Here is a 23,220-nt window from a genome sequence, read left to right on the forward strand (position 1 = left end):
TGAATGTTCAGATTACGCTGCCAAGGGTGGTAATGGAGGCAAATATAATGGGCTTTTAAGAGGATTGAAGATACGTTCATGACTTTGCAGAGAATGGAGGGATATGGACATTGTCTAGGCAGAAGGGTTTTGTTTAAGACCTTAAGATATAGGAGCAGAATTAGGCCATTTGGCCCAACGAGTCTGCTCCACCATTTCATAATGGCTGATCCAGTTTTCCTGTCAGCTCCAATCACCTGCCTTCTCCCCATATACCTTCATGCCCTGACCAATCAAGAATCTTTATCCAACTCTGCCTTAAATATACAAAAAGACTTGGGCTCCACAGTTGCCTCTGGCAAAGAATTCCATAGATTCATCACGCTCTGGCTGAAGAAATTCCACATCATCTCCATTTTAAAATAACAACCCTCTATTCTGAGGCCCTGTCCTCTGGTCTTAGACTCTCCCACCATAGGAAACATTCTCTCCATATCCACTCCATCAAGGCCTTTCAAATTCAATAGGTTCAAATGAGGTCTCCCTTCATTCTTCTGAATTCTGGTGAATACAGGCCCAGAGCCATCAGACTCTTCATATGATAAGCCTCCTTTGAACTCTCTCCTGTTTTAGCACATCTTTTCTAAGATAAGGGGGCCCAAACAATACTCTCAATACTCCAAGTGAGGCCTCACCAGTCCTTTATAAAGTTTCAACTTTACATCCTTGCTCTTATATTTTAGTCCTCTTGAAATGAATGTGAATATTGCATTTGCCTTCCTCACCATAGACTAAATCTGCAAATTAACCTTTAGGGAATCCTGCGAAAGGACCCCCAAGTCCCTTTGCATCTCAGTTTTTTGTATTTTCTCTCCATTTGGAAAATAATCGACTCTTTCATTTCTTGTACCAAAGTGCAAGGCCATACACTTCCTGACACAGTAATCCTTTTTTTTTTTGCCCATTCTCCTAATCTGCCTAAGTCCTTCTGTAGCCCCTCTACTTCCTCAAAACTACCTGCTCCTCCACCTATCTTCATATTGTCTCCAAACTTTGCAAAAAACCATCAATTCCATCACCCAAATCAGTGACAAATAACATAAAAAGAATCAGTCCCAACACAGACTGCTATGGAACACCACTAGTCACCAGCAGCCAGTCGGAAAAGGCTCCCTTTATTCCTACTCTTTGCCTCCTGCCAATGACCCACTGCTTTATCCATGCTAGAATCTTTCCTGTAATACTTGTGAAGCAGCCTCATGTGTGGCACCCTCTCAAAGGCCTTCTGAAAATCCAAGTACACAACATCCAGCAATTCTTCTTTGTCTATCCTGTTTGTTATTTCTTCAAAGAATTCCAACAGTTCAACAGGCAAGATTTTCTCTTGAGGAAACAATGTTGACTATGGCCTATTTTGTCACATGCCTCCAAGTATACTGAGACCTCATCCTTAGTAATTGACTCCAACGTCTTCCCAACCACCGAAGTCAAACTAACTGACCTATAGTTTCCTTTCTTCTGCCTCTCTCCCTTCTTGAAGAGTGGAGTGACATTTTGCAATTTTTAAGTCTTCTGGAACCATTCCAGAAACTAGTGATTCTAGAAAAATCATTACTTACGCTTCCATGATCTCTTCGGCCACCTCTTTCAGAACTCTGGGGTGTACACCATCTGGTCCAGGTGACTTGTCTACCTTCAGACCTTTGTTTTCCAAGAACCTTCTGTCTAGTTGTGGTAACCGTGCACTTCATGCCCCCGATAACTGGAACTTCCACCATGCTCCTAGTGTCTTCCATGTGAAGACTGATGCAAAATATTTATTCAGTTTGTCTGCTATTTCATTGTGCTCCATTACTACCTCTCCAGCATTGTTTCCTGTGGTTCATAAAAACATAGAAAAACTACAGCACAATACAGGCCCCTTGGCCCAGAACGCTGTGCCGAACATGTACTTTAGAAATTACCTAGTGTTACCCATAGCCCTCTATTTTTCTAACGTCCGTGTGCCTATCCAGGAGTCTCTTAAAAGACTCTTATCGTATCCGCCTCCACCACCGTCGCTGGCAGCCCATTCCACACACTCGCCACACTCTGCATGGGGGAGAAAAAACTTACCCCTGACATCTCCTCTGTACCTACTTCCAAGCACCTTAAAACTGTGCCCTCTCGTGATAGCCATTTCAGCCCTGGGGGGAAAAGCCTATGACTACCCACAAGATTACTGCCTCTGATCTTATACACTTTTATCAGGTCACCTCTCATCCTCCGTCGCTCCAAGGAGAAAAGGCCGAGTTCACTCAACCTATTCTCATAATGCATGCTCCCCAATCCAGGCAACATCCTTGTAAATCTCCTCTGCACCCTTTCAATAGTTCCCACATCCTTCCTGTAGTGAGGTGACCAGAACTGAGCGCAGTGCTCCAAGTGGGGTCTGACCAGGGTCCTATATAGCTGTAATATTACCTCTCGGCTCTTAAACTTAATCCCATGATTGATGCACCATATACCTTCTTAACCACAGAGTCAACCTGCGCAGCTGCTTTGAGCATCCTCTGGACTCAGACCCCAAAATCCCTCTGATCCTCCACACTACCAAGAGTCTTACTATTAATACTATATTCTGCCGTCATATCTGACCTACAAAATGAACCACCTCACACTTATCTGGGTTGAACTCCATCTGCCACTTCTCAGCCCAGTTTTACATCCTATCGACGTCCTGCTATAACCTCTGACAGCCTTCCACACTATCCACAACACCCCCAACCTTTTTGTCATCGGCAGATTTACTAACCGATCCCTCCACTTCCTCATCCAGGTCATTTATAAAAATCATGAAGAGAAGGGGTCCCAGAACAGATCCCTGAGGCACACCAGTGGTGACCGACCTGCACGCAGAATATGACCCGTCTGCAACCACTCTTTGCCTTCTGTGGGCAAGCCAGTTCTGGATTCTCAAAGCAAGGTCCCCTTGGATCCTATGCATCCTTACTTTCTCAATAAGCCTTGCATGGGGTGCCTTATCAAATGCCTAGATAAGATGTAGGATATAGAAGGACCAATATCCACTCTCGCCTCTCTTTTACACCTTGTATCTGAGTACACTTTAGTTAGGCATGTAATTATAGTTTAATTATTTTGGCACAGCATAGACTTTGCTGAGGTTAATACAGATAATAATTTTGCCTGGTTTCACTCCTTGTGTTATCATACTGCCTATCTTCACTTTGCTCAGGCCAGATGTAGGGTCATGACTCAGTCACGAGAAAATCTGCACATGCTGGAAATTCAAGCAACACACAAAATGCTGGTGGAACGCAGCAGGCCAGGCAGCATCTATAGGAAGAAGTACAGTCAACGTTTCGGGTCGAGACCCTTCATCAGGACTAACGGAAAAAAGAGATTGTAAGAGATTTGAAAGTGGGAGGAGGAGGGGAGACCCGAAATGATAGGAGAAGACAGGAGGGGGAGAGATGAAGCCAAGAGCTGGGAAGTTGATTGGCAAAAGAGATACAAGGCTGGAGAAGGGGGAGTATCATGGGACGGAAGGCCTTGAAAGAACGGGGGAGGGGAGCACCAGAGGAAGATGGAGAACAGGCAAGGAGTTATTGTGAGAGGGAAAGAGAGAAAAAATAAATAATAATTAGGGATGGGGTAAGCAGTGGAGCAGGGGCATTAATGGAAGTTAGAGAAGTCAATGTTCATGCCATCAGGTTGGAGGCTACCCAGACGGAATATAAGGTGTTGTTCCTCCAACCTGAGTGTGGCTTCATCTTGACAGTAAAGGAGGCTGTGGATAGACATATCAGAATGGGAATGGGATGTGGAATTAAAATGTGTGGCCACTGGGAGATCCTGCTTCCTCTGGTGTTCAGCGAAGCAGTCTCCCAATCTTCGTCAGGTCTCACCAATATATAGAAGGCCACAGCAGGAGCACCGGACGCAGTATATCACACCAGCAGACTCACAGGTGAAGTGTCGCCTCACCTGGAAGGACTGTCTGGGGCCCTGAATGGTGATGAGGGAGGAAGTGTAAGGGCAGGTATAGCACTTGTTCCGCTTACAAGGATAAGTGCCAGGAGGGAGATGGGGGGATGAATGGACAAGGGAGTCCATCCCCCCCCCCTTTCTGCTTTCCACAGGGATTGTTCCCTACACGACTCCCTTGTCCATTCTTGGAATTCAACTCGGTGAGCATTTATTTTCTTGTTTGTTATTTCTAATTTCTTGTGCATGTGTGATGCCTTTTTCAGCTATTAGCAGTCACTTCAGATCTGAAGGAAATATCGGAATGTGTGATATCCATAGATGCTGAGAAAGCCTTTGATCGAGTTGAATGGAATTATTTATTTAAAACTTTAGAAAAATTTAACTTTGGGCCTGATTTTATTCAATGGATTAAATTACTTTATTTATCTCCCTCTGCTGAGGTTCTTACTAACTCTCAGAATTCTAAACCATTTAGATTTCAACGTGGAACCAGATAAGGTTGTCCTTTGAGTCCTTTGCTTTTTGACTTGGTCTTAGAACCTTTAGCCATTGCTTTCCAGGAATCTAATAATATCACTGGTATTTTTAGGAAGGGTGTTACACACAAAGTGTCACTTTATGCTGATGACCTTCTGCTCTACATTTCTAGTGTGGAGTCTTCTTTACCTTCCGTACTTTCTTTACTCTCCTGCTTTAGTCAGTTTTCAGGATATGAACTAACCTTCTTTTTAAAATTGTAAGAAATCAATTTACTTATTTGGGCGTAACAATTACTGGGAATTATAAATTCCTTTTTAAAGAAATTTTTTTTTACACTGTTACGTACCCAGTAACTGGGTCGCCAAACCAGCAGAAATGGATCACTCAGTTGGAGTCTGGATCACTAGAACTAAGAAAGTTTTATTAAAGAAACAAGCAACACAGTACTCTAATCAAAAGGATAATAAGTGCAACAGTTCAGCAATGATAAACACACATGTACACAGAAGTAAGATAACAGGATCAATCAAGCTCTATCGTTGTCTAGGGGTAAATGACCAGTTTCAAAGTGACGCAAAGTTCAGTTCAATTTAGTTCAGTTCAGTTCGCAGTAATCGCTGCCGTGGGAGATGGGCAGTAGGGGGAAGGAGAGAGAGAGAGAGAGCAAAACGAATGAATATTCAAACGGCTTCCACACACAGACCTTCGATATTCTTCGCAGTCAGCTTTCGTGCGAGCCCTTTGTGATGTCATCTGAGGTCACCGACCGTGACCCCTCCGTTTCCAGATACGATCGTTTCTCTGCGGTGAACCTGGCACCCAGGCAAGGGCGGACACACACCAGGTTCCCGCCGATCGTACCTTTCCACCCTGTGCGTCTATGGCTTGATCCCGCGACCAGCCGTCCAAAACTTCCCACCGACTTGTGGGAGACGCACCGCTTCCAGGGTCTCGTTACCTCGGGGTGTCGTGTGTGTCTTGCCTTAGTGAACCTGTCCCCCTGCTGGGGTATCGCCTGTCCATCACTTCAAACAGTTCAGGGTTCAAAGGGGGAGCCGATCTTGACAGCTCTCCTTCCGTTAAACTCTCCCTCCGTTAAACTCTCCCATCCCTTCATTAACATCTCCAAAAGCTGCTCCATTGTTTCCCTTATCTCTCTCTCTCCTGAAGACAGGTGGCAGACCAACTGCTAATCCCACTGGTGCCAGCACAGGACAGCTAACACCTTAATCTATGTGTATTCTCATCACAACACTTCTGAATTATGTTAAGAAGGCACTATCAAATTTGTCACCCCTCTCTTTATCGTTGATTGGTGGAATTAGTTCTATTAAAATGAGTATTCTGCCTAAATTTTTATATTTATTTCAGGCCATACCTGTTTTTATTCCTAAATCCTTTTTTGATTCTCTGGATTCTATTATATCTTCTTATATCTGGAAAAATAAAATTTCTCAATTAAATAAAGTTCACCTTCAAAAAGCTAAAAAGAATGGAGGTTTAGCCTTACCCAATTTTAGGTTTTATTACTGGGCAGTCAATATACGGAATCTTACGTTTTGGTTATATTTACATTAATCGAGAGGACTGTCCAGTCTGGGTTTCTTTAGAAGCTAATTCTGTTAATAAATTTTCTATCATTTCTCTTCTCGGATCCTCAATTCCTTTATCTTTAAGTAATTTAACTGATAATTTTGTAGTTAAACACACCTTGAGGATTTGGGTACAATTTAGACAATATTTTGGTTTATTGAGTTTTTCACTTTCAAGTCCCATTTTTTTTCTAACTTTTTTTAAACCTTCTATGACTGATGTAGTTTTTAAAGAGTGGAATAGGTTGGGTATTCAAGACTCGTTTTCAAGATTTGTTTGTTGGAGATAGTCTCTCTTCATTTGAACAATTGTCAGCTAAATATAGCCTACCCAAAACCCACTTTTTTTGATATTTACAAATTAGAGACTTTTTGCATTCTCAAGTACGTACATTTCCTAAAAGTCCAGATAAGAATATACTTGATACAATTTTTAATTTGAAACCCTTCCATAATGGATCTATATCTAATATTTATGGTATGTTGGGAATGAGAAATATTCCTTTAGACAAAAATAAAAATCTCTGGAAACAAGATTTACAGATTCCAATTTCTGAGGAATGAAATTTTTAAATTGGTTAATACTTCATCATTATGTGCCCATCATTCCCTTCTACAACTTAAAGTGGTTCATAGGGCCCACATGACTAAAGATAAGCTCTCTCGTTTTTATTCGGATCTATCTCCCTATTGTGATGGATGTAATAATGGAGAAGTTTCACTAATTCGTATGTTTTGGACTTGTCCCGACTCTTGAAAAATATTGGAAGGAAGTATTCCAAATTTCTTCGGTGTTTTTTTAAAGTAAATTTTAAACCTAATCCTTTGACTGCCTTATTTGGTATTGTTGGAGGAAATGGTATTATTTTGGAGTCACAAGATTTGCATATTTTGACCTTTATTTCTCTTAAAGCCAGGAGGGTATTGTTGCTTAAATGGAAGGATGCCACTGCTTACTCATACTCATTGGTTAAATGATGTTATGTCATGCTTAAATTTAGAGAAGATTCACTGTTCAATTTCTGAACCTAGGCAAGATTTTTTAACATTGTGCAGACCTGTTTTGAATTATTTTCAAAATCTTTGATTTGCTATTAAGCACAGATGTTGCCTAACAATATGTTTTATTATATGATAAGAATTTTTTCTTTTTCTTTTATTTAACCAAACAGCTGTTTTTTTCTCTGGTAGTGAGTTTAGATTTTTTTTGTATAATAACATTATCTTTTCAATATTATGTTTAAATTTAATGTATACAGATATGGGGTAATGAGATTATATTTGATTCCAATATATTGTAATCGATATATATCCTACTGTATTCTATTATTTTATGTATGGAAATATTTGTTTGATGATGAACATTAAAAAATAAATTACAAAAAAAATTGAAAAAGAAAAAAAAGAAACCTCAGCCAGTGCCATCAACACTGAACAGTCAGCCTCTCCATCTCCATCCTATACTAGTTGTTTCCTTGTTCTTTTCACTCTTCCCTGAAACTTAAAATATTTTTGATTACAAATTTTCCTAGTTCTGATGAAATATCTGATTGAATTGGATCTTCAGACCTGTTTCTTTTTCACTCAATCCTTCCTATCCCACTGAGAATTTCCAGCACACATTATATTTCAAATTTTCATCTACAATATTTTGTTTTTCAGCAAGAGCAAGACTAGACTGGGGTTATTTGTGAAAGGACACAGTAACTTTTATTCTTGAAAATCCAGTTAATCAGTGTTGTTGCATTCATGCTTAATGTGAAACTGTTCTCTAAATGGCTTGCTATCTTCATAAGATGAACCACGATGGGGATCAGAGGTAGTGTACAGCAAAAACTTGGTTTGTCATCTTTCAAGCTAAGTTTTAAAATACACAATTCTTGGAATTCCACTTGGTGAGCATTTATTTTCTTGTTTGTTATTTCTAATTGTGCATGTGTGATGCCTTTTTCAGCTATTAGCAGTCACTTCAGATCTGAAGGAAATATGTGATTATTATTTTGATGGAAAAGGAAAGGCATTTCGACCCATGATTGTGATATTAATGGGAAAAGCATGTAATCTCCATCATAGTAAGAGAAGGTAAGTAAATTTCACACCCTTTAGTTGAGTCAGATTATTGAAGGAAATAGTTCCTTAAAAAATATTTAGTATAGTGCTAATTTATAGCAGTGTATAAATTGCTCATCTTGATCTTGATAGGGTTTTGGATTGGTAAGTGGCAATGTTACTAATCAATTCCCTTATTGCTAGTCTAGCCAGTATGAGCATTGAATCATGTGATGAACTTAGAACTTTTGGTGACTACTTAAATATTTTTAACAAATTAACCTAGAATTTAGTTTAGTAAAGGGACTTCTAGAGTGGCATAGCTTCCCTAATCGTCTTTGACTTGTTGCAAAATAGCTTGGCCAAAGTTCCTTTTTATGTATGATTTTTTTTAATATAATTTGGTTTATTGCAATTGCACATTAATGAGAAGCAGCAAGAATTTTTTGAACTGAGTCAGTTGTCTGTAGCGCCCAAAGTAGTAATTTTCATTAACTAAACGTTGATTTTACTATTTTTGTTTCTTTTTCCCCTCCATACTATTTAGGGAATTGTCGAAAAGCCAGCATTCTGTAGGTATGATTGCAGAGATGATCCACACTGCCAGCCTGGTGCATGATGACGTTATTGATGGTTCCGAAACTCGACGGGGTAAAATTACTGTAAATAAAATCTGGGGTGAGAGAAAGGTGAGTATAACTGCGTTGGGCTTAAGGAAATGACTCAAAGTGAACAACCAAGAAAATTTATAATACAAGCTATTATCTGTAAAAGGTTAATTACATTTCACAATGGCATGTCTGTTCTGGGCTGAGTGGTGAAAGTAGGTTGATCCTCTATTGTGCGTGTCTGAAATCACTGTCCTAGTTGAGTGGAAATACAAAAGCCATCATAGCATTTCCTTTGGAGACATTCAATTTGGCTTCTGTTTTTCTGGCTTGGGAGAAAGACTATTTAGTTATCTATGGCTTTAAAGCTTAAATTGTCTATTTGGATAACTAGAGAGAACAAGTTTACCTGATAATTGTTGTGCCTTAATTTAAGTCTAGTCAGCCTCTAAATGAATAAAAATGTCCACTTCTGGTACATCTGTGTTTAAAGCCTAAAGGTGGGGTGAAGCTGGAACAAAGGGAATATTCCTGATGGGTTAATGTGGGGGTAAATTGTAGAGTTAATTTGATTGTCCAGTTGGGCAGAAAACAATGGAATGAAAGCAACGTGATGAAGTCTGTTCTAGCTTTTTCTTAAAGACCAATCAAAGGAATGTGCAAAGATGCAGATTATAGGGCTATAGGTCAGGCTATGCTAATAGAGAGAGAGGACAAAATTAAATCAGTATTACATATGCCTTTCGGAAGAAGTCTAAAAGTGAGTTATCTGAAGTTCAAATCAATATTGTACAGAAGCTGCAGTGTTCCCAGAGGCAGGCAGTTGAAATGGTAAGGGAAATTGAAGAGGCAAGCAGCTGGGAGCTCCAGGTTGTCCCTGCAAGCTGAATGCAGTTACTCTACAATTTTCTTTTACCCAGAAGCCAAATATTGCACCAATTGAAATGATGTCGGGCGGGTGCCAGATCAAAGACAAATACCAAATTAATGGTTTCCATTAAGGAAGTGATTTTAAATTGTTTTGTTGGATTACAAATCAGTGTAATTCATTAAAATATTTCATTAGTTCCCTGTTTAGCATTTGAGATAAATTCCTAAGAGCCAGTGCAATTGGTGCTAGGAGGGATTATGTATATTTATAAAGTATCAGCTACTGATGGCTCTGCTGTGCTAGGTCTCTGATTGAAGCTCAACCCTCTGGCATTTCTGCAGCATTGAAAGTTATCTTGTTGCATGTTTTTTATACTGAGCTACTAAGGCAGTGTGCAATGGCTACTTGTGAGCCATGGAAGACACTGTGGCTACTCGGGTGTGCATCTTCATCAATATACATGGTAGGCCATTGTTGGGAACTAGCAACAAATACTGTCAACTGACTGGATAGTGTAGTTTCTTGTGAACTGTTGGATATGATGGAAGCTACACAACTGATCTAGTTGGCCCAAACAATGCAGCTTCCATCATATCAGTGAAGCAGCCACTGCTTATCTCTAGCAAAAATCATCCAGGGTGTACCTGAGACCTACGTTTCTGTGCTGAGGAGCAACACCACTTGTCCCAAAGATGTCCTAGCTTTTCCATTTTGCCTTGGTAGTTCCCTCCATATCAATCTGAAGAGCAGTGTAATCAATTTAATCAAATTGTGAGAGCACCACTGGAGAGCAAGAAGCCATACCAGGTTCCCAGTGTTCAGCCCAATGGGTTATCTCAAAGTAAAAGCAAGTTAATTCAGGACACTGCTACGTGGGGCACCAGTTTTAAGAGGTATGGTGCTGGAATATTTTGTGGTTATGAAATTCTTAGCATATTTATAAACACAGACATCTTGAGCTTATTAGAAAGGTAAGCTAATGTTGCAATAAAGTATATGGGATTTTGGTGACTAATAAAACAAATGAGATCTTTATCAATGAGATTTTTGAAAAATGAAAATAGAAGAACAGAGCTTAAATTAAGAGCAAATTCATTGTCAAAACTAGATGCAAATAGAGGCAAAATGTAAGGTAGGACAAATTTCTATTAGTATTATGAGTTAAGTAAAGATTGGAGGAGGGGAAACTGGGAAATTAAACTAATGAACATTTTTTAATTAGTGAAGATTTTTCCAGATCAGTGTTAAATTTTTAGTGCCAATTCCAATTCAGCAAGATTTGTAATAACCTAAATTAATGGTAATAAATGAAATTTTGTTTTCCCTTCATTATAGGCAATTTTGGCTGGAGACTTTGTTCTCTCCGTAGCCTCCATGGCTCTTGCCCGCCTTGGTAACAACACTGTAGTATCCATTTTTACTCAAGCAATTGAAGATTTGGTGCGAGGTTAGTTTAAAAGTAACTTGAAGGTATAAGTGTTCAGTGGTCAATGGTTTGTTAATCTGTACTTCTGTTTTCTCTTTTTTTTAGGGGAATTTATGCAGCTGGGTTCTAAAGAAAATGAGAATGAGAGATTTGCACATTACCTTGAGAAAACATTTAAGAAGACTGCAAGTCTTATAGCGAACAGTTGTAAAGCAGTATGTACGTTCTGTCTCAAGTAAAGCAACAGGAATTGTGTTTGGCAGTTAAGTCTGTATTAACGTACACTTTTTAAACCATATGAACTAGTTCAGGGGTGTCAATATTTTTAAAAATAGAAATTATGAACTCTACTTGGTCACCGCATATCTCAATTGTTCAGTCATTCCAACTGTTAAGTGGCTTAAAGGCTAGAATAAGGACTTAATATATTTATTGAATTGACTTTATTTCTTGCATCGTTCACATACATGAGGAGTAAAAATCTTTACGTTATGTCTCTGTCTAAATGTGCAATCATAGTAATTTATAATAAATAGAACAGTCAATGTAACATAGAAATACACCCAAATCAGTGTGAGTTCAAGTCTGATGGCCTGGTGGAAGAAGTTGTCCTGGAGTGTGTTGGACCTGGGTTTTATACTGCAGTACCGTTTCCTGGATGGTAGCAGCTGGAATAGATTGTGGTTGGGGTCACTCAGGTCCCCGGTGATCCTTCGGGCCCTTTTTTCACACTGGTCTTTGTAAATGTCCTGAATCATGGGAAGTTTACAACTACAAATGCGCTAGGCTGTCCACACCACTCTCTGCAGAGTCCTGCAATTGAGGGAAGTACAGTTCTCATACCAGGCAGTGATACCGCGAGTCAGGATGCTCTCAGTTGTGCCCCTGTAGGAAGTCCTTAGGATTTGGCAGCCCGTACCAAACTTCCTCAACTGGCTGAGGTGAAAGGGGTGTTGTTGTGCCTCTTTCACCACCCAGCTGGTGTGTACAGACCACGTGAGGTCCTCGGTAATGTGGATGCCGAGGCACTTAAAGCTGTTTACCCTCTGAATGCTAGATCCATTGATGTCAATAGGGGTTAGCCCGTCTCCATTCCTCCTGTAATCCACAACCAGTTCCTTTGTTTTTGCAAAATTGAGGGAGAGGTTGTTTTCTTGACACCACTGTAGATGGAGCTCATCAGCCTGGGAAGGCAGTCCATCTGAGAGGGGGAAAACTGATTTCAAACCTCCGCTGCCTTGCAACCATACCCACTCATGGGAAAGGTTTCAGGAGTAAACCCTGAGGACAAATCCGGAGCAAGAGTCCCTAAGGCAGTCCGACGTTGCCTTCAACCTGGTTCTGGCAACTCCTGCAACAACACTGGTGCAAAGCTGTGTCGGCCTTTGCCCTTACCTTGGACAACATCGGTGTCGTGGAGAGGGGAAACTTGCAGCATGGGCAACTGCTGGTCTTCCATACAACCTTGCCCAGGCCTGCGCCCTGGAGAGGACACTGCAGTAGACTTTCCAGGCGCAGAACCATGATCTCACGAGACGAACCGATGCCACTGTGTCAAAGAGATGACTTCTTCCCTGCAGGCCACCTCGTAATTGTTTGAGATTAGGCCAATTTTGTCAGCAAATTTAATTAGTAGATTAGAGCTGTGGGTGGCGACAGTCATAGGTATACTTGGAGTAAAGGAGGGGACTTAGTACTCCTGTGTTGAGAGTCAGAGGAGTGGAGGTGAGGGAGCCCACTGTTACTACCTGCCAGTGATCTGACGGGAAATTCAGGATCCAGCTGCCCAAGGCAGGGTCAAGGCCAAGGTCTCTGAGCTTCCTGTCAAGCCTGGATGGAATTCACTTGATCCTTTTCCTGGTTTTAAATTGTTTTTTTCTCTTTGCCTCTCTCCAGTTGCACCCTCTACCTTAATAATGTTCTCCAGTCACCAGAACATTCTTTACTGTCTTACTAGATAGACATTGAGTATGATTAGCATTTATTTAGTTTATGGCATGTATTCAGCCTCCAAAACTATTTTCAAGTTTTAATGTCTCATTTTCCAAATTTAGAGTATATTGAAGTAGGATTTTTGAGCTAATCTACAACACTGTCAAATCAAAAATTCCAAAACCTATCAACAATTTACTAAAAATTAAAAATAAAAATTGAGGCCAAAAGTGTTCACCCCTTTATAATTACAATGCTAACTTTCCTTGGGTGCAATATAATTTGTTCATGTAGAAAACTGGAGGTGACCTGTTTTCAATTAATTCATAAAAATAAATGCCCCCCTCTGTAAGGTCCAACAGTACTGTGGATTTTCAACAGACCAAACCAAAGTGAAGACAAGAGTATTCAAGACAAGTTGGGGAAATAACAGAAGCACAAATCTGGGGAAGGGTACAAGACCATCTCAAAGGCACTGAACATTCCTTTGAGCTCAGTGCAGTCCATCATGAAACCACAGCCACACTGCCTAGGTCAGGCAGCCCCTCTAAACTTAGTCACCAGAGAAGAGTGCCACTTGGAAGGGAGGCTACTGTGATGCCAGTAGCCACTTTGAGTGTGCTACTGAAGTCAGGGGCTGCAACTGAAGATGAAGTTTGTGATTCCACCATCTAAATCTTTGCAGAAGGAGGATATGTATGGAAGTGGCAAGGATGAAGCCTTGGCTGAATTTAAAAAAAACATTCTTAACCATAAAGACTTTGCAAAGCATCACTTAGAAAATACTGTAAAAATGTGGAAGGTATTGTGGTTGGATGAAACTAAAGTGGAACTTTTGGCCTCAACACTAAGTGGTATGTGTGGTACAAATCTAATACTGCACATCAGCCAGGTAATGCCATCCCTACTGTAAAGTATGGTGGAGGTAGTATCATACTATGAGGGATGCTTTTCAGCAGCAGGCACTGGAACTTTGGCCAGGATTGATGGAAAGGTGAATGCTGTTAAATACAGCTTAAACTGGGGAGGATGTTTGTTTTTCTGCAGGACAGTGACCCAATGCACACTGCCAGCACAACTGTGCAGTGGCTTCAAATGAAGAAAACTGATGTCCTTGAGTAGCTCAGAGTCCTGACTTTAACCCAATTGAACATCCCTGGCAAGACCTCAAGATTGCTGTCCACCGCCACTCTCCAACTAACCTAGTGCAGCTTGGCCAATTTTGCAAGAAGAATTGGGCAAATCTTGCTATATCACGTTGTGCAAAACTGATAAGAGACTTGCCTTAAAATACTACTGGCTGTAATAACTGAGCTTTCAACTAAGTACTGATCAAAGGGGATGAATACAGTTGAACTGCTGACATTTCAGTTATTGAAATTTTAGTTTTTCATGATTAACAATTTTCCCTGTTTTTATCTTGGCTCTTCTGTGGGAAAAGGAGCAAGTGATTCACAAAGATTTTCAGTTAAATTGATCAAAATCCCTGGTTGTAATATCATTTGTGAAGAAAGGGTTGTGGGCTGAACACTTTTAAAAAGCACTGTATATACAGGGAAGCCCTAATTCTTTCCTGTCTTCCTTATACAAAATTAACACTGTAGATTGTTGCCATTGAAATGTGGTCTACATCAATTAATTCACTCCAGGCAAGTCAAACTGGTCTTAGTGATTCAGGGTTTTTTCAAGAATCAGTTATACAAAGTCATGAGGGGCATCAACAAATGAATGAATGATCTTTTTTCCCAAGTTAGAGAAGCCTAAAACTAGTAAGTATATTTTGAAGGTGAGATGGAAAAAAATTAAGGGGACCTGAGAGACAAGATTTTCAGTGCTGGGTATGTGGAAAATGATGAGAAAAGTGGTAGAGGCAGGTACAGTTAGACTGTTTAAAATACATTTATACTAGTACTTTAATAGGAATAGGGGATATGGGCAAAACAGAGGCAAATGGGACTAGCAGCTTGAACAGGTTGAGTGAAGTGTATGATAAATGCTTTTCAGATTGTGAAATTTGTTGCTCTTGAATTAGAAGAAATCAATCTGCCATTTAAAAGTTCAAGTGTTATTGATTTACAACTTAACAGTCAAGGGATATCACTATTGAGTTCTATTTCTTTTAATCCAGGTATCTATACTTGGTAACTGTGATCCAGAAGTCCAGGAAATCGCATACCAATATGGGAGAAATCTTGGAATAGCTTTTCAGGTAATGTTTTCTATCTATTGTAGCATTCCTTGCACAAGATGACAATCATTTTTAAAATTAATTCCTAATATCATCTGTGTTTTAGTTGATAGATGATGTGCTGGATTTCACCTCATCTGCTAATCAATTAGGAAAACCTACTGCTGCAGATCTAAAGCTTGGATTGGCAACTGGTCCAGTGTTGTTTGCTTGCCAGCAGGTAATAATTATTTATAAATACATTTTAATTACACAAGTAACTTCTGGAGACAGCTGGCAGCTAAATTTCTCAAAGTTTGAGGTTCCAGAAAACTAGATTTGTATCAAATTTTATTTTATTATTTTAAAATAGTACATCAGGTTGAATTGAACCAGAATTGAATTGTTTTGTTGCACAAGTCATTGGTACAGTTGAGGACCTAGCATACCATCGCAAGATACAGCAGCTGCTACTTAAAACTAGTTTAAGGTATGAGTGACAAGTAACAACCAAGGGAAATGAAAACTGATGACATTTTTAAACTTGCAACCCACAAGATTTTTGGATGCTGCAGTGCATAATAGTAACTGAATCAAAAGGACAGGTGGCACCTCTTGACATCATTACATGCTCAATCAAAAAAATAATTGACGGGGACTTTCTTGGTGAGTGAATTGTTACTAAACGCTGTCATTACAAAATCTATTATCCTTACCATACACTATAACTCAAAGGATGGGAAAAGATGTCTGCTTAGAGCCTGAGGCTGCTGCAGAATATGCAAATCACTCGAGTTGATCCTATATGCAAACACAATAGAATGTATTAAGTGTGGATCTGTTTTTTGATTTTAAAAAGTAATCAACTAAGCCACAGTGAAAATAGACACTTTAGCAAACAGTCGCACGTACTGCAGTAATTTTTTCTCAGTTTTTATAGCCTCTTTATGCTTTTCTTTTAGACTACAATTTTGACATGCATTTCTAACTCTTGCCATCCCAAGTTACGAAGGCAGCATTTGTAGTAGAATCTGCAACTGCTTCATCAGCCTCAATGCTGGTTTAGTTTTTGTTATGCTGAAGTTTAATGAAAGTAGAAAAACCTGCAAATGCTGGAAATCTGAAATGGAAAATACTGGATGTAAGGCAGCATTTGAGAAAGAGGACCAGTTAGCGTTTCAGGTCTAACACATCAGAACTGGAAAGAAAACAAGTTGCACAAGGGGTGGGGGAGGTGTGAATAGGAGTAAAGCTTTTAAAAGGCAAGGTCAGAGTTGTGATAAACTGAAGCCATTGGGTGGTTAAGTTAAAGTGCATAGAAAATTTTTATCAAAGTGCATATGTCACCATATACAACCCTGAGATTAATGTTCTTGTGGGCATACTCAGCAAATCTATAGAATAGTAACTATAACAAGATGAAAGAAAAATAACCATAATAGAATCAACGAAAGACTGACCAACTAAGGCATTGAACCAGAGTGCAGAAGATAAACTGCAAATCTAAATATAAATAAATAGCAATAAATAACGGGAACTTGAGATAGAGTCCTTAAAGTGAGATCATTGGTTGTAGGAACATTTCAATGCTGGAGCAAGTGAGCGGAGTTAACTCCTATTATTCAAGAGCCTGATGGTTGAGGGGTAGCAATTATTCTGAACTTGGTGGTGAGAGTCCTGAGGCTCTTCTATTTTCCACCTGATGGCAGCAGTGGGAAGAGAGCAGGCCTGGATGGTGGGGATCTCTGGTTGCTGCTTTCCTGACACTGTTTCATGTAGATGTGCTCAATGGTTGGGAGGCTTTACCCATCGTGTACTGGGCTGAATTACTAAACTTTGTAGGATTTTTCTATCTGAAATCTTTGGCGTTTTCATACCAGGCTGTGATTCAGAATCAGTTTTATCATCACCAGCATGTGACATGAAATTTGTTAACTATGCAGCCAGTCAATATACTCTCCACTACACATCTATAGAAGTTTGTCAAAGTTTAGGCATCATGCCAAACCTCCACAAACTCTGAAGGAAGTAGAGGTGATGCCGTGCTTTCTTTGTAATTGCACTAATGCTGGGTCCAGGACATATCCTCCAAAATAATAACCCCTAGGAATTGAAAGTTGCTAATCCTCTCCACCTCTGAACCTCTGGCATCCTTCTCCTGAAGTTTATAATCAGTTCCATGATCTTGCTGACATTGAGTGAGAGGTTGTTGTGACAGCACTCATCCAAATTTTCAATCTCCCTGTTTGTTGATTCATCACCACCTTTGATTCGGTCCACAACAGTGGTGTCATCAGCAAAATTTGGCATTGTGCTTAGCCACACAGTCCTAGGTGTAAAGCAAGAAGAGCAGGCAGCAAAGAACATAGCCCTGTGGCACACCTCTGCTGATGGAGATCATGGAGTAGATGTTGCCAATCCAAAATGACTGGGTCTACAAGTAAGGTCTATGATCCAATTGCACAAGGGGGTATTGAGGCCAAGGCTTACTGATTACTTTTGAGGGGGATGATAGCATTGAATGCTGAGCTGTAGGTTGATAAAGAGCATCCTGATGTATGCATCTTTGCTGTCCAGATGTTCCACGATTGAGTGAAGAGCCAATGGGATGGCATCTTCTGTGGACCTGTTGCTCTAGTAGGCAAATTGGAGTGGATCCAAGTTGCCTTTCAGGCAGAAGCTGAATGCTTCATCACTGATCTCACAAAACACTTATTCACTGTGGATTTAAGTGCAACTGGGCGATAGTCATTGAGGCAGGTCACTCTTCTAGGGCACTGGTATAACTGAATCCTATATGTAGCAGGTGGGTACCACACTACTGAAGCAAGAGTTTGAAGGTTTCAGTGAACACACCTGCCAGATGGTCAGCATACTTCTTTAGTACATAGCCTGGTGCGCCAGCTGGTTCAGATGCTTTACATCGATTCACCCTCCTGAAAATAACCTGCACATCAGCTTCAGGGACTGGGATCACAGGGTCATCGGGGTTGTGGGGGTTCGCGATGGTTCCTCCATGTTCTGACAGTCAACGCGAGCATAGAAGGAAGGCACTGAGCTCATCTGGAAGCCAAGTCCTGCTGTCTTCCATGTCACTTGAGTTAACTTGGTGGTGTTAGCATTCAAGCCCTGCCACAGCTGCTGAGCATTGTGACAGCTTTTCAGAGATCACACCTGCACATGTAGCCTTCTTGGTCTCTGGACTTGAATGCCTCTGATGTGGCCCTCAGCAGATTTTGGATCCCATGGTTCATCCAAGGGGGAAACACCGAATAATGGCAGGGACACCCATCTACAGCTGTTTTAATAATGTGTTACAACCACGGAGTATTTATTCAGATCTCTAGCTGACAGCTTGAACGCAGCCCAGCCCAGTCCACTGACTCAAAGCCACCCCATAATCATTCCTGACTCCCTCTTGTTTTCCTAATTGGTGGAGCCTTGCTTCCTAGGTTCTGCTTGTATGCAAGGAGGAGAACAACCTAGTGATTCGATTTACCAAAATATGGTCTGACCAAGGAACAGGTAGGCACTCCTCATCTTAGTATAGCAGTGGTCATATTGGGACCTCTGGTGCTACAAGTTATAAGCAGGTGATAATTGAGCAGGCTTTTCTTCAAACAAGCCTGGTTGAAATCTACAACTACGATTTGAAATGCATTGGGATGGGCTGTTCTTGTTTGGAGATGTCATCATACAGTGTCGCGAGTACTTGATTATAATCCTTGGCCAGGATTACATCTGAGAACTAAAGGTAAATAGAATGGACAGCATTTGGGTGTACCAAGTTGGGGGAGCGTGAGTATGACAGAACAGCCAGGTCAGAGCACCAACAAAAAGTTGAGGTTCTTAGAATGGAAAAGAACACCTAAAAGCTTTGAAATGCGGAGTTCAAGGAAATGCCCAGTGAGATGGGACATGATAGATGGAAAGCCTGCAGCAGAACTGCCCACTTTTGACAAAATTGCCTGAAATTGTATGATTCAATGCAGAGTTCACAAGGTCACAACAAGCAGGGAAATGTCAGAGTGAACATCAATCCTTATCAACAAAGAGCTAGAGCAAGGACAGACATGCCGTAACTGAAGATTGATTAATGGAGAATATTTCTGCACCTTAATTTTGGGTATTAGCAAAATTAAGAATATCTAAATGTTTCAACATATGCTTGTCCTTTAAGTTTCCAGAATTGCAGGCTTTGATAATGAGGCGCTTCAGTTCAGATGGGGATGTAGATCTGGCTTGGGGATATGTACAACAGGTAAGCATTGGTACAAAAACTTTACTCCAGTACAGCACAGCTAATGGCTGGGGAAGTGGGGGTCGGGGGGGGGGGGGGGGGGGGGGAGAAAAGAGGTTTCTCCTCATCAGTAATTAGATTGCAAGGAAGATACTGTATTAGTAACTTTGGTATGGAATCCGCATGGGATTGCTTAAATATGCAAATACAATATTTTAACCAGATGACCTGTGGCAAGTTGATTGGTTTCAGTGGAGAAGTATAGGCACAAAACTACATTTTAAGCAGTTTGACCAATAAAAATAGACATACAAAATTGCCTTTGAGTTGCAGTTCCTGTGCAATAAGGATACTGTTCATGAAGGTGTTGTATACAGTTGAAATTCACCATGCAAGCGGTTAACCAAACTTAGTGAAAGATCTGCTTAAAAACACTTCATTGACAGTTATAGTCCCATTTGGTTTTCCTCCAGATCCACTGATCAATAAGCATAGATTTGGGGTAAAGGATCTGTAAAATTGTTATGATGAAAGGCTATTGAGTTGCTTCTATACAGATGGTGTGTTAAGTCGAATGGGTTACAGCTTTGATTTCTAGCAGCTGCAGTATTGCTTTTAAAGTGTTAGGTTGATAGTCCTTGATGGCTTATTCTAATAACTTCCAATCTAGCACAATCTCAGCACGTCCTAGGATGTGGTTAACAACTGTACTCCAAGTCACCAGGGTCATTAAGGGAGATACACAAGTCTTGTTAAGGGAATAGCCTGGAAATCAGTAGTATGAGAAGGATAAATCTGTTGAATAATTTAAAATAACGTAGAGGTCAGTGGCAAGAATCCAGCAATATCCAAAGCAGCTGGAGGTCAAGGAGAGGCAATGAGAATTGGGTTTTTAAAATCAAGGCATTCCTTAATTGGAAATGTGAACAGTAATAGTTCAAGTTAAAAATGGATATTAGAGGTTAGATTCTGCAAGTTAACTAAGGATGACTGGTCAGGAGTGTATTGAAAGAGCGAGTTTGATGATCTGAAAAAGGCAAAAGTAAAGGAAAAGTTAGAATGCTTGCAGTAGTAATTGGTAACGTGCTTAAATTGACTTTGGTCAGTTCAGTTCAAAGTTGATGTGTAAAGAAATAGTCAGGGCACAGTCTGTAGCAGAAACTTATGACAGTGGATGGAAGTTGACAAATTCCTGGGACTGGATGGGATATACCTCAGGTTACTACAGCAAGTGAGGGACGAGATTGCTGCACTTTCAGCAATGATCTTTGTGGTCTCACTGGCTCATAGTAGTACCAGATGATTCAAGAGCATGTCTTACAAAGATAGGATGAGCAAGCTAGGGTTTTTCTCTTTGGAGTAAAGGAGGATGAGAAGTGACTTTATATAGGAGAACATAGTAAGAGGTATAAATCAAGTGGATAGCCAGAGGCTTTACTAGGGTGGAATTAGCTAATATGAGGGTGTCTAATTTTAAGATGATTAGAGGAACATGTAAGGAGAAGTCAAAGGTATCTTTACACAGTGCTGGGTGTGTGGAATGCCATGCCAAGGGTGGTAGTAAAGCTAGATACATTAGGGACATTTGCACGGAGAAGATAGAAAAATGGGCCATGGTGGGGGTGTGGGGTTAGATTGATCTTGGGCTAGGTTAAAAAGTCAGCACATCATTGTGGGCTAAAGGGTTTGTACTGTGCTGTAATGGTCTATGTTCTAATTCAGTCCTGGATGGAAAATGGGGTAATTCAAACTATGGATGAAGAGACTTAAGTTGGCTTTGGGCAGTAAGGACAGGTGGATAAGGGTTGGGAATATTAACACTGGTTACTGAAGAAATTTTCTTTCATACAAGATCAAATGTTTGATATTAAGTAGGCTAAAACCACTAATTCAATTTCCTTTCATGTAGAGTGATGGCGTTCAGCAAACTTGCTACCTCGCACATCAATACTGTCAAGAAGCTATCCGACAGATCTCCATGTTGTATCCTTCACCAGAAAGAGATGCTTTGATTCGACTTACAGATATTGTATTAACTCGGCACAAATGAGCGTGAAAGATCTCTACACCACTTGTGGCAGCTATTAAGAGTGCAACTTAATTATCAAAATTCCAAGTTGAAAGCCAAGACAGCAAGTTTGTTTACATTTTTGACCATGTACATAGCCTATGTAGAGAATGTTGTTGATCTGTTTTTGACCTCCAATGGCCTTTGAACACTGTACAATTCAATTTTAATTAGCTGTCCATGCAAAACAAGTTTTTATACTGAATGATTTATTATATAAAAGACTGTACATACAATTTTAACAGGTTATATACAAATTAAAAGAATGTTTTAAAGATGAAATTGAAGTTGATAAAACATCATAAGGCAGAAGTTAATAAGAAAGCCTCAGCATTACAATGTATGGCCTCAACACTGTGCCCTTTCAAAGCAAATAAATTTAGCTGTAATTTTGTTTGTACATTTTTTTTATTAAATCAGGCTCAAGCACTTTAGAAAATTAGAAAAATGTGGTACAAGAAATTTTAGAATGCCTCAAAAACTGGCACTGGATTAGCACCTGTCCTATTCCCTTTAGGCACAGGTCAAGATATGACAGTTCTGATCTGTATCAATTTGATTACAATAATTATGCACAATAGATTCTTGGTTTCTTATTAGCTTCACCATTTGAAGCAGTACTTTCAAAGAACAAACACTACCTACCAGAGGAACACAACTGAACACTGATTATGGAATTGAAGCCTTTCAGGACAGAAGATTCAAATATTTACTAAGGAATTTAGTAATACCCTTGAAATAAGTAATATTTTGCTGGAAAACAATCTTTCAAACCTGAGCCACCAGGTGTCAGAAACTGTTCTTAAAAAATTGTACAGTAGAATTGCCTGTTTCCACATTAGAACCGAGCTAATAATTTCTTCACAGGAATACTATTCTAGAGGTTAGTAAATTATTCAATAAAATTAATCAGGACTATATAAACCCAATGATCCAGACAATTTCCACTGTACAATAAATCAACATACCTGACTGCACTTTGGTTCACTTTGTGACTACAGGTGATTTTTCCCATTAAGTACATTTTATCAATACAAAATGTTTTACCTGTTAAGTACAAATTACTAATGTACTGTTTAGAAGACACCCAAGCTTTATCCACAACTGGTTATAGACTCGTGACAGTTCATGAGATTACAATTTGAGTGCTCACAGCAATGAAAATTACAACATATTGGAAGCATTTCAGGTTAAAAAATGAATTGGCTACAATACATAAATTTGTTTACTTTTATGCATGCTATCAACAAGCACTAGTTGTAATTTAGGAATGACCTGAAGTCTCACGGAACTTTAACTAGCACTTACATTTTCACTTAGTGCCAATCTTGTTGTATTTTCAGTCTACTCACATCAGTATCATGCTGAACTCAAAAGTAATGGCATCCTTGAAAAGACTTCAATATATCCTCCCCAATTAACCCATAACCCCATATGCTTAGGCTTGCCTCTGAATAAAGAAAAGATGCAGGTTTTCATCAATCTGCATAGTGCATGATAGGCTCCACATAATTTCCAGGAAACAAACCAGTAATTCCATTGATGACACCTTCATACCAGCCATCATCATTCTTCTTTATAACATAAATGATTGAACCCTCCATGAAGGACAACTCATCATCTTTATCCTTTGAGTAGTCATATATTGCCACAACTGTTTAAGACAAAAGAAGATGTTATGAAACACCAAAAACCACAAGGTTAAGCCCAATATTAAAAAATAAATCTGAAAGCTACTGTCATTTCAAGTGCATTAAAAAATACAAAGCAGAAAGCAAAATACTTACCTCCATTCACCTTAAAATCATACCCCCTCAG

At 39.8% G+C, this 23,220-nt stretch overlaps 2 protein-coding genes across 7 annotated transcripts in view; one reads left to right on the plus strand and one right to left on the minus strand.

Moving 5' to 3' along the window:
- pdss1 (prenyl (decaprenyl) diphosphate synthase, subunit 1) overlaps positions 1 to 21,802 on the plus strand; it is a 40,259-nt gene extending 18,457 nt beyond the window's left edge. The window contains exons 4-11 of the mRNA XM_072253873.1: positions 7,996 to 8,123; positions 8,638 to 8,779; positions 10,905 to 11,016; positions 11,101 to 11,210; positions 15,056 to 15,136; positions 15,222 to 15,335; positions 19,275 to 19,355; positions 21,244 to 21,802. Coding sequence (XP_072109974.1) covers positions 7,996 to 8,123; positions 8,638 to 8,779; positions 10,905 to 11,016; positions 11,101 to 11,210; positions 15,056 to 15,136; positions 15,222 to 15,335; positions 19,275 to 19,355; positions 21,244 to 21,384 — 909 coding nt within the window. The 3' untranslated portion in view covers positions 21,385 to 21,802. The remainder of the gene's footprint in view (positions 1 to 7,995; positions 8,124 to 8,637; positions 8,780 to 10,904; positions 11,017 to 11,100; positions 11,211 to 15,055; positions 15,137 to 15,221; positions 15,336 to 19,274; positions 19,356 to 21,243) is intronic.
- The window catches only part of abi1a (abl-interactor 1a), an 82,806-nt gene continuing 81,180 nt past the window's right edge, over positions 21,595 to 23,220 (minus strand). For all 6 annotated transcript variants that reach the window (XM_072253866.1, XM_072253868.1, XM_072253871.1 and 3 more), the window contains one exon: positions 21,595 to 23,056. In XM_072253866.1, the coding sequence (XP_072109967.1) occupies positions 22,881 to 23,056 (176 nt within the window). In that variant the 3' untranslated portion in view covers positions 21,595 to 22,880. The remainder of the gene's footprint in view (positions 23,057 to 23,220) is intronic.

Source organism: Mobula birostris, chromosome 3, assembly GCF_030028105.1.
Source record: "Mobula birostris isolate sMobBir1 chromosome 3, sMobBir1.hap1, whole genome shotgun sequence".
Lineage (NCBI taxonomy): Eukaryota > Metazoa > Chordata > Chondrichthyes > Myliobatiformes > Myliobatidae > Mobula > Mobula birostris.